Here is a 12,420-nt window from a genome sequence, read left to right on the forward strand (position 1 = left end):
CACTACCAAGCTTTCTTCGTAATCTTCAGCCTTCGGGTTCACACACACAATCATGCGCACTTTCCCTTCCCCGTCAAAGTAGTTCTTGAACAGATGAGTCAACTTGGAATCTCGATATGGAACCATCTATAAATACAGTCAAATCCAAATACATAAGGCAGAAATAGTGCACACAAATGAAACTATACAAATGATGAAACGGGATCGTTGGCTACCTTGTTAGTTCCATACATTTGGTTTTCTCTGAGGACTTCCATACATGTTCTCAACGTCATTAGTGACTGATTAATATTACCTGGCGAAAAAAAAAACCACACAGCAGACATTTAAACACAATATAGTAGTAGCTAAAGTATATTCTGTTTCCCTATAAAATCTATACTTCATAAGACTTGTTGTTAAGAGCTGTTGAGTCAGTTCTGACTCATAGCAACCCTGTATGGGGTTTCCGAGGAGCGGCTGGTGAACTTGAACTGCCGACCTTAAAATTCAAGCCAACCTTGTAGTCCAGTGAATTAGCCTGCAGAACCCCATGAAGGCTCCATAAAATGATTAGGTGGAAATGACAAATACCAGATTTTAGCGGCTTGACTTAAAGAACTGTCCATATAAATTTACAAGAAAATCCTAACATTTTCAAATAGCAGTGTTTCAAGAGAAGTTAGGTTTTTTTAAGAGAATTACCAAGTCGATTCTCTACTGAATGAAATATTAGACTTAATGACCAGTAAGATCTCTTCCAGATTCTAAGTTCTGAGAAAGAGGATATTGGATGCAATGTCCTCGTATTAAAATATTTTTCCATAGTAGGGACATTCAGAATACAGTTGGCCCTGACAGAGTCTGATAGATTCCCCTCCCCAACCTCCCAACCCCAGAAAATTGACGACTGATTCTAAAGGTCAAATGTCTTAGGGATCAGCTAACTCTGTCCCCTGTACATCTGAGTCAGGCTTTCTTAAGAGGCACACTCCCTACCTTTAAACATTCCTGTGTATATTTCTGAGGGAGGCAAGCCTGACAGACCAAGCAAGGCTCCTAAGATGCTCTCCGCTGCACAGACCTCCACAGCACTCTGAAAGCTGATCCAGTCTGGCACCGATTAAGTCAGCTACCTCCACCATGCTGTCAGCTCAGGCCTCCTCCCCAAATACTAAACTCATCTGTATCACTCATAATCTTTCCATGGGTTCATGATTTCTTGTTCTTGACCCAAACTTCCAATAATTCTTTCTCTCCCACTGTGCTCTCAGAAACCCATGTTCCTACCAACAGATCTTGCTACTTCCTCAAGCCACTCACAGATTCAGCCAATCACTTCCCTCCCCTAATGTCCAAGGACCATGTGGTCCGTGAGTAGATTTCAGGAAGCCTATGTATATATGGACGGATAAAGGAGCTCTGGTAGCACAGTGGTTATGAATCGGGCTGTGCACCTTAAGGTCAGCAGTTTGAAACTACCAGCTGTTCCGCGGGAGAAAGATGAGGCTATCTGCTCCCGTAAAGATTTACAGCCTCCTCGGAAACCTTGTACAGGGTCGCTATGAGTCGGTTCCGACTCCACGACATATAACCACCACCACCACCATATATGTGGATAAGGAGCTCTGGTAGTGTAGTGGTTACCAATTGGACTGCTAACCTTAGGGTCAGCAGTTCGAAACTACCAACTACTCCGTGGAAGAAAGATGACGTTCTCTGCTCCCATAAAGATTTACAACATCGGAAACCCTGTACAGGGTCGCTATTAGTCAGAACCAACTCACAGCACATAACAACATATATATGGATGGGATATAAATCACATCTTTATTTTCACTGCTCCATAACTTAAATTCAACAAGCAGTTCCTTCAATTCAGAACACAGGCAAAACCAACAACAAAACAAACCCCTAAAGTAGTAGTACCTGTGATTTTATTAATAGAATGACTGGGTTTTAATTATACATCCCAGTGTTTTGCAGATGTCTCCAAGTAGCTGTGTTCATCACGACCTCAAATTTATGTGCTTAGATCTGTTGCTAAGTTATTTAAGTTTTTATTATTGAGTAATAAAAAAGTACATGTTATTATAACGCTGACTTTTTATTTTTTAAATATTAAATGCATTTCAATATACATGATTGTTGCCTTTATGGTGGTGGTGGTGGTTATGTGCCGTGGAGTCGGTTCCGACTCAAAGCGACCCTGTACAGGGTTTCTGAGGCTGTAAATCTTTACAGGAGCAGAATGCCTCATCTTTATCCCGTGGAACAGCTGGTAGTTTCGAACTGCTGACCTTGTGGTTCGCAGCCCAATTCATACCCACTATTATGGTCCTATATATTTTATGGCATTATATTAAAAATGATTCCAAAAAGAGTACATAGGCTTCATCCCTGTTTCTACAGCACAAAAAGGGTTAGGAAGCTGTGCAGCCTACTGTGTCCTTTAAGGATAATGCCCCCCGTGCAGTCTTTGAGTAAAAGCTGCTCGTTTTCTCAACCTCAACATTCTGCAAGGAATGCTAACACAGGGACACCAGCAGCCTTTTCCTAGTTCCTTGCTATTGGGCTCAAACGTTTCCTCCTTCATCTGATATCCATGAGGACCACCACTCTCACACACTGGCGTCAGAAGGCCCTGGCCTCAGCCCCCGGAGATCCTTACCTCCCTACTCTGCATTAGCTACACAGCCAGGTCTAGACCCTGAGCCTCAGGGCTCAGAGCTGGACCTCTGCAATCCAAACACCTGTCATGTGTCATGTGCCCTACCCCAATCCATTTGTTCTGGTTTCCCCATTCTTGTCACACTCAATTCTTCACCTATATTAACACCAATAGTCCTTTTCATGTTCATCTGGAAAGCATGAGGTCCCTCAGGCTTTGACTTTCGTCTCAATCCAGCTAAGCTTCATTTCTCATCAAGGTTAATCCTAGAAAAGGTTCCTAACTCAATTACCACAAAAGGCTCCTAACTGTTCTTTCATATCTCTAGACACGTCCCTGGTAAATTAATGTTCAACACTGGCAAAGTGATCTTTCTAAAAGAAGAGTCCTCATTGGTTTGAAGGGGAGGCTATTTAACATAGTAGAAAGACACCAGCTTTGAGAGTCAAACCCACTTAGGTTTGAACACAGACTCCAACTTTGGGAAAATTACTTGACCTACTCCAACCAATTTCCTCATCTGAAAAATGGGGGTGATACAGTCCTGAAAAATGAGAATCAACAGATCAAGTCCATGCATAGTCGATACTGTAGTACACGCTTCATCCACTGTTGTCAAGTTGATTCTGACTCATAGCAACCCTACAGAAAGGGTTAGAACAGCTTCATAGGATTTCCAAGGTTGTAAATGTTTACGAAAGCAGTCTGACAACACCTGTTTCCCACAGAGAAGTTGGTGGGATTCAAACCCTGACCTTGGACTTAGCACCCACTGTACCATCAGGGCTCCTGATGGCACACACTGTCCCACAGGGTCACTGAGTTGGAATCCACACAACAGCAGTGACTTTCAGGGGCTGTTGATTACATTTATGCTTAACTCACCGGCTTCACGTAATCTGTTCCCTTCTGCTTTTGTCCGATTGGTTCTTTCACTTCCAGCAAGATCTACCAAGGATAACTGGCTTATAGAGATTTGTTCCTTTTCCTGAAAGATCATAAAGCCAATAACATGAGTTATAACTTGTTTACTGTGTTAAGTAAATCCTAAACAACAAATTATTCAACTTTATAAATATAATATTTTGTATAATACAAAATGCAGAGAAGTGAAGGATAAATGTTGGAGAATTTGTTTAAAATGCCCAACGAATATACTCATGGCCTTAGAGATAGCTGTCCACTATCTGGCTTTCTACATTAGACTTGAAAGCTCCATGAAGTCAGGAACTACACCCACCTTCCTCACCACTTTGTCTCCTGCATCCTGCTTAGCACTTAGTGGGTATTCAATAAATATATGCTGACTAAAGAGCATGCCTACAACAGAAACAACCTAAATTTCTCTATGACCAGAAGTTTAATAATTTAAAAACAAGCTAATGATTCCATAATATTCTAAATAATTTTTATAATAAGGAAAATGAAACCATACATAACTAATATTTTAATGTTACATGTCATTCAAAGGAAACAAAATGCATGTGAATGCTTGCTCCATTACCATGTCTCAGCTAACATTTACTGATGGTGGTGCTGTGGGTTAATGCGCTGGACTTGCAAGGCCGGTTAGAACCACAAGGTCAGCAGTTCAAGCTCACCAGCCACTCCTCAGAAATCTTATACAGAGTCACTGTAGGTCAGAACCGATTCAATGGCACTTAATAACAACTATAGGCTGAGGAGTTCTGGTGTGGTGTTGTAGGGTAAGCCCTGGACTGCTAACCACAGGTTGGAAATTCAAACCCACCAGCTGCTCCTTGGAAACCTGATGAAGGGGTTGCTTGTGAGTTGAGCCAATTCAAAGGCACTTAGCAACAACACGACTACAACCCGAGCACTTGACTAACAAGGATGCATGACCTCCTTTAACCCTTACAAGCTAAGGGCGAACGGCCTAGTACAGTTAGGGCAGAACACCAGTAAGCACAGAGGCTGCCTTCTCTCAGGCAGCTGCATTCAAAGTGCTGCGCTCTACCGTCTCCTCCTGCCATCTATAACCCTTCATAAGAAGACCACAATTTCATGGCCTGACTTGACTGGAATTACACTTTAATAGCTTAAGGCTATTCCAGGAATTATGCTGTTGTTGTTGTGAAGTGCACTCAAGTAACTCTCTTAGTCAAGTCACTATCAAAAAGTCACGACTCATAGTGACCCTGTATATGGTTTCCAAGGCGCAGCTGATGGGTTTGAACTGCCGACCTTGTGGTTCACAGTCCAGTGCTGATACTACAATGCCATGCCAGGAGTTCAAAATGGTTTCTACTTGGCTTCAAATGCCATAAACCTTGTAGCATAATAAGGCCTAGCAGCAAATAGCGATCAACAGATGTGGGGGTCCCACTAGTCTATCAGCCAAAAAGACTTTAACTGTTAAAGGCTATTAAATGATTTATATTTTTGTTGTTGTGAAGTGCAGTCACGTCACTTCCGATTCGTAAGGACCCTGTGTATGGTTTAGAATATGGGCCACTTCTTGAATCGTACACGCTAGCAAGCAAATTAATTCATGACCTTTTAATACCATTAACAACTTCCTCTACAAAATGAGTTTTCAGAGGTAATATAATGAATCACACATTCTTCTCATTTATCTCCTTTAATAAGAGATTTATAAAGCTTAGTAAGCCTTTGCAAAATGCCAGGTTCTGGGATCTACTACCCAGCTTCCTAAAACTACACAATCCCACAGAAAAACAACAAAGCCATCACATAAATTAATTTCAGAACAATCCTTTTTGCAACGAAACCTCCCTGATTTAACACCAGAAACTGAGAATCCAGATATAACAAGAAAGACGTCACACACTGCTTACCTGTAAGACATTATCTCCATCTGCATCCAAAGGAGCCTGAACTAACTTAATGTTGAACACACTATGGGAACGGCTGGATTCTCGATTCAGATGAGTGTTAGCAATACGCCTCTTCTTCTGGCCTACAACAGAGAAACCACTGATCCAACCTGAACAACTCATTAGACATGCTTTCGGTTACTCAGAAGCTTGCTGTCAAATTGTAGTATCGTTTATCACTTTATATTTCTGCAAATCCTGTCCCCCTACCTCTCCAGAACACTTCAAAAGCCTCCTCAGTAGATTTCACTTCTACTTCTGTACACCCTGCAACATACATGTTGTGGTTCTTATCTTCGCGAAGCAATTTAGATTGTGGAGGTCTATGAGAAAGAAAAAAGGTCAGCATCCTGAACGATGAGACAAGGACTACAATGTCAAGTGACATGACATCATTCATTCTCATAATGGAAGTAAGCTTTAGACCGACCCCAGAGAAATATTAAACTTTAATAAGATTATAAGGATATAGTCAAAGATTAGTTACATAACAGGGAACAGAAACTAAAAGCTTGCTCTAAGTCACAAAGCACATTACACAACACTATGTAACTACAGACCAAAAAGCATTATAACAACATCACATGCAAAGACTAAGCAGCAAAATCTAGCGTCTTCCTCACTTTAAACGACCAGCAGACAGAGCTGGCTCTGATCTTCTCAACAGTAAAGAAACAGTTCAGAAAGAGTTTGGTATATACCAGGAGTGGCAATCTTTTTAACGTGGCTTGTCAACTTTGGGTCTGTATGATGGGATGAGGGTGGGGAAGGGTGCTGCCTGTTTTGGTTCAGGGCTGTGAACGGTATACGTGGCATTTACCAGCCAACATCATAGACACACATAGACAGCTTTTTCAGGAAGCAAGTAGGGGCTCAGAGAAAGGCAGCAGCCCACTGCCAATGCTGCCAATGAAAAACACTCTGCATGCAAGCACGCCACAGATGCCAACAGCTAGTATAACTGCACCCTTCCCTAAGAATAGTGCCAACCCCGTCACATACATAAAGTCTGGGTTCCTCAGGGGAGTGCTGCAACTGTTCCACCTACCAAAGGAACAATGTGTAAGTTACTATTTCTACAGCAGCCACCACACAGCAACACACTCAATGCAGAGAAGGTGACAAGGCACTGCACCTGTAAGTTCATTCAGGGAGTTACCACATAGGTGACCAGACTCAAGACACACTGGTTTGTCTTTCTTTTTGTATAATGAAATGAAAATTAGGAAAGTCTCCTTAAAAATAGCCTCAAGGAGAACCAACCAGACAAAAACTTGGCACACACATACAGAAATGAAACTTATTTGATAGTGATTTAGGAAAATGAGTAAATACATGCAAAACTAGAGTCAACACAACTGATACTTTGAAACAAATGGGAGACTAGTCAGTTGGATACAAAACCACTGTTTCATGAATGCCATACTCTTTCACATACTTCTCTGTGACCCAACCTAAGAATTTCTTTCTTAAAACCAACATTCCGTGGGATAGGTTAATTTATGATAAACCTTTGGCTTTAGAACAGAACCATCAACTCAGGAACAAGCTACTAGTATTCCACACAAGCATCCAGAGTCTCATATGCAGATGGACTGTCTGTGATGTCAGGCTGTAACTGGCCTTCAGCCTCAGGAGGGACATAAGGAGCAGTGATGTCTCTGTGGTGGAGGGCACTGTAGGTGTCACTGCATCGCCCACAGGGTCTACAGGTGATGTGCAGACAGCTCTAGACCCTATCAGGTAGAGATCACCCAGATGGTTAGAGGCTATAAAACTCCAAACACTAGTGTCAGGTTCTTCAAGGAAGACCTACCTTCATGGGGACACTTCCTGTTGGTATTTATTAAGATCTTTCCCAAAACATAGCCTCCAGCCAAGAGTTTTCCAAAGTTACCACCCTCCCTCAGAAGATGAACACTCAGGTCCCATTGGTTCCCTAATACTGCTGCAATATTTATCACTATCTATTAATTAAAAATAAAAGTGACATTGAACTCTAACTACATAAGATACAAATCGTATCATTTCATTCAGACAAAAACCTAAAAAGTAAGCTCTGTATCTCTTCATAGATAAGAAAGCAAAGGCTCATTGAGTTGAAATGACTTTCCCAAGGTTAAGCACCTACGAAGGGGTTCTCTTCACAACTTACTTTGGCTTTATGGGATCAAATGGCACTTCTTCCAATAGATCATAGATGTAATTATTATATATTTCAATATAAGATACAAATACACCATAAACACTGTCTTCATCGATTTCTTCTGCTTTGCAGAATTCCTGTACAGTTATCATATCAGCAAACTCTGGATCTACTTGTCGTCTGGAAAAGAAAAAGCAGCATTAAAACAAACAAACAGTCTGATCTTTTACATTGTAAGTCAGTATCCAATGAACCACAGCCTCCTCTAACCTGAGACCACAAGAACTCGATGGTGCCTAGCTACCACTGCTGACCACTCAGACCAAGTCTGCAGTTGTTGTTGCTGTTAAGTGCCGTGGAGTTGATTCCAACCCATAACAACCCTGTATAGGGTTTCCAAGGAACAGCTGGTGAGCTTGAACCATTGATCTTGCTGTTCAAACGACTTTGCAGTCTGTCGCAGGTCCCAATTAAAATGCATACAAAATGTAGAACAAAATTCAAATAAAAAACCAAAAAGACTTACTGGCCTGAAAGTGACTAGAGAACCCCTAGGACCACTGCCCTGATAAAACCTGCTAACTAGAAACTAAAGACACTCCCGGAGGGCACCTTTCAGTCAAACAAAGAAAGTGAAGGTGTTCCTCAGAGCAATCAACAATAGGAGACCAAAAGGGCAACATTTACCCACAAGCAAAGATGAAAACACACAGTGTTTTGACAGGCAGTCAGGTGCATGCAAAAGGGGAAGCCAGGGAGTAAAGACGGAAAGCAGAGACACTGCGAGGGTTGTAACCAATGTCATGGTACAGTTTGCGTATGAACTACTGATGGGAAAATTAATTTGCTATGTGAACTTTACCCTCAAGCACAATAAAGTGTTTAAAAAAATTAAAACGTGAATGACCTCAAGGGGAATCTAAAACATAGAACATAAAGGATTTGCCATTTTTAGCTGAAATATACAATGCAAATTTATTCATAGTCACTATCCCCCCATGTCCCACAATATCCCAAGTCCTCCCCCATACACAGCAGTCTTTTACGCCCTTTCACGACCCAGAGTGGTACAGTTTCTAAGCAGTGATCCATTGGCAACATGCTCAAAAACAACAAGAAAACCTGAACAAATAAACTTAAGAACAGTCCTCAACTTTCACCTCACTAAAGTCAACTGGTATTAGCAATGGACAGCTATTCACAAGTTCAGCAGTTCAAACCTACCATCCACTCCTTGGAAACCCTTATTTAGGCTCACTATGAGTCAGAACATACTCGATGGCACTTAACAACGAAAGTCAAACCAACTTCTCTACTTGCTGTTCACCATTTCCTATGTCTAAGGAATCCACTTGATAAAATCTTTTACTGCTTAAGCCAATGTTACACACAACGTTAAGTCCTTACTTGCTGGATGGAGTCTTTGGATTGGGCATGGCTTCTCTTTTCTGACGTTCTAACAAGGCATCCACCTCACACTGTATATCCATACTATTCCTATCATTAGATTTAAAAACCTGAAATGGGACAAAAAGCAGACCAAGGTTTTTAGACTATGACTTACATAGTAAAAAGCAGATTTAATATTTAAATAAGTGTAAGGGTCATAACACAAAATAATCACTTACAAATCGTTTAGCTTGAAACAGTCCTATGCTGTTAAAGATCATGTCCAAACAGCGAGGAAGCAGCCCTCCTTCCCCAGGGGACCCAGTCATGGTGTGCGTTTTTCCACTTCCAGTAACACCGTATGTGAAAAGAAGACCTACAATGCAGCAAGTCGCAGCCAGTCAGATCCCAAACGTTCTTCATTTGTGGCATTTATCATCTTAAAAACACTAAACATTAAGCCGTTCAAAAAAGCAGGTTTCAGACTACTCTAACAAACCTGAATTTAATGTCGAACATAAATCACAAACATACATTATCAAAAAGTTTTATCAGAATTTGGGGGTTGTGAGGGGTGGGGGTGGGGAGGACAATCCACAAAAGCTCCAAGAACCATACATACCATTTTTGCCATGCAGAAGGTCATCCACTAAGGGGTTAGCCACAACATCAAAGAGCTCCTTCTGGGCGGTGTGAGTACCAAATACTTGTTTAAATGAATACTGAGTCTATGCAGAAGAAAACCAAACATGAATCAACGGAATCCCACCATATCTAAGAGAGAGCTATACATTGGTTTCAGCTTCCTAAGAAAGCTCTTTATGAGCATTTAAACATTAGACACATAAAGAACAATTATGAAAGCCTTTAAACTTGGAACCCTTTCTTTCTCAAAGTTGTGAGCCACCTAAACTATACCATTTATAAATTGGTAAGCATTTTCAGTAACAACTATAGAGAATGTAGAAATTCTTATGCCTACTACTGCTTCATAAACAAAGCTGATTTTGTTTTAATCAAGTGACAAAGACCACTGGGTAGTATAATGATTTGTGAAAATCTTCAAGCATTATTTTATATATTACTGCTTATGTTTTCTTTATAAGTGTCATTTAAAATGGCATAGCAGCATAAAACCAAGTGTTCTGATGTACAATGCATTCTAAGACCAGAAATAAAATATAAATGTAATCTTGTCTTTAAATTCTTATACAAAATAATTTTAAAATAAATTGCGAGTATTAAGAAAGCAGAGCTACTTCTGTGATCAAATCTTTATACCAAAACTCCTATTTGAAAAATCAGACTGGAGTATATTTAAAATAAAATTTAAAAAAATTAAATTGCCTCCCCGTGAGATGGCAGACTAGGCAGATACACTGCCTGGACCCTGTACACCAAGGCCACGAGGGACAGACAGACTGGCACCCTGGACTTCAAAAGGAAGGTTAGAGAGGTGGGCAGAGCGCTTGCTGGGAAGAAAGGCCGAGCAGGGATGGCGAGAGAATGGGACTGACTGTGAACAGCTGGCCAGATGTGCCTCGACCATCTTTTTGAGCAGCTTTGGCAACAGAGGGAGGCCAGGCAGAGCAGATTCAAGAGGACAAGAAGGGTGCGATTTCTGCTTTGTCCTCACACTCCGGTGTGGAAAGCTCCCCTACATTGAGTTCAGAGCCACATGGCTGGGTACCATGCCAGTGTGAACTGGGACCAGCTGGGTCACTTCGGTGCCTGGATTCGGGTGGGCGTGGCTCCAAACCTATAAAACCCACAGAGCTACCAGATCAGCATTTAACCAGCCACCCGACCCACAGCTCCTCTGGGTTACTGACAGACACTGAAACCACCAGCTCCATCAAGAGCCCCCACGAGCTACTTCCAGATTCCATCCCCTGAACATAGATAACACCGACAGTGATAGCAACTTTAGCTAGGGCCAGGAGCTCTACTGTCATAGCCCTTCCACAGCCACCTGTGAGCTTTTAGAATTGCAGGAATCTGCCAGAGATTTCTCCCCTTCTGGTCCAACAACTACACTGTTGGTTTTTACAAATACAACAATGTCACAATGCCCTGGAGACAACAGACAATTTTAGCTCACACAAAGAAAACAAGAGAGAATGGCACAAACAAATGACCAAGATGCAGACACAGAAAACATTTCTGAGGGAAAAAGGGTAACGAACTAACTAATAAAGAATTCAAACGAATGATGTTTTCATACCTTCAACAGATTGATAGAAAGATCAAAAGAAGCACGGAGAACACAGAAAAAACTTTAGAAGAATTCAGGAAAACGCTACAAGAACAAACAGATGAAAAACAAAAACAGAAAAATGCAAATTTTGAAACAATACAAAATCTGCAATTAGAAATTCACAAGAATAAGACTAAGATTCCAAAAATGGACAATACATTGAAAGGGCAAAGGAGAAGATCTGAAGCAATGGAAGCCCAAATTCGTGAACTTGAAGAGAAATCTCTCAATGCAAGTATGCTAGAAGGTTAGAAAAGAATGAAAACATCTGAAGAAAGCCTAAGAGTTATGTGGGACACCAGGAAGAGGAACAACATACAAGTGACTGAAATTCCAGAACAGGAAGAGACAATAAAAAGCACAGAGTAAACTGTCCAGAAAACATTGTAAGAAAACTTCCCCCACAAGAAAGAGAAGATGAGCATATAAGAAACTGAACGAATCCCAAATACGATAGATCCGAAAAGAAGGTCATCAATACACATCACAATCAAACATTCTAAAACCTAAGACAAGGGAAGAATCCTGAGATCAGCTCTGGAAAAAACAAGTTACTTGCAAAGAAGAAGCAACCAGTAAGACTAAGCTCGGATTTCTCAGCAGAAACCATGCAGCCAAGAAGACAATGGGACGGCAGGTGACACATACACAAAACTCTGAAAGGTAAAAATTGCCAACCCAGAATTACATACTCAGTAAAGCTGTCCCTCAAATATGGTGGTGAAATTAGGACATTTCCTGACAAACGATAATTAAAGGAGTTTGTAATGACCAGATCAACTTTACAGAAAACACCAATGGGTGTTCTTTGATTTGAAAACCATCAACAACAAACAACCTGAGATTACCACACATGACAACAACACCCAGAACTCAATCCAGATATGTTGTTGTTGTTAAATGCCGTTTAGTCGGTTCTGATCCAGAGACCCTGTATAGGGTTTCCAAGAAGCAGATGGTGAGCTTGAACCACCAACCTTGTGGTTTAAACCAACTTCGCACAGTGCCACACCAGGACGTATTTAAAGTAAAACAAACCTACAAGACTGAAAATGGGGAACCAGACGTAGATACCAATGTATAATGAAGTCATCTACATAGCAAAAGGAGGGAACAGTGT

General features: G+C 41.1%; 1 protein-coding gene across 1 annotated transcript in view; it reads right to left on the bottom strand.

Annotated features, from left to right (window-relative positions):
* Positions 1-12,420, bottom strand: part of KIF23 (kinesin family member 23) — a 29,108-nt gene that overhangs the window by 10,823 nt on the left and 5,865 nt on the right. The window contains exons 4-12 of the mRNA XM_006866574.1: positions 9,666-9,771; positions 9,283-9,419; positions 9,062-9,171; positions 7,664-7,834; positions 5,719-5,831; positions 5,470-5,591; positions 3,536-3,638; positions 216-295; positions 7-126 (exon numbers count right to left, since the gene is read on the bottom strand). Of these exons, the coding sequence (XP_006866636.1) occupies positions 7-126; positions 216-295; positions 3,536-3,638; positions 5,470-5,591; positions 5,719-5,831; positions 7,664-7,834; positions 9,062-9,171; positions 9,283-9,419; positions 9,666-9,771 (1,062 nt within the window). The remainder of the gene's footprint in view (positions 1-6; positions 127-215; positions 296-3,535; positions 3,639-5,469; positions 5,592-5,718; positions 5,832-7,663; positions 7,835-9,061; positions 9,172-9,282; positions 9,420-9,665; positions 9,772-12,420) is intronic.

The sequence above is a fragment of the Chrysochloris asiatica genome, unplaced genomic scaffold (assembly GCF_000296735.1).
Source record: "Chrysochloris asiatica unplaced genomic scaffold, ChrAsi1.0 scaffold00092, whole genome shotgun sequence".
In the NCBI taxonomy this organism is placed as follows: Eukaryota; Metazoa; Chordata; class Mammalia; order Afrosoricida; family Chrysochloridae; genus Chrysochloris; species Chrysochloris asiatica.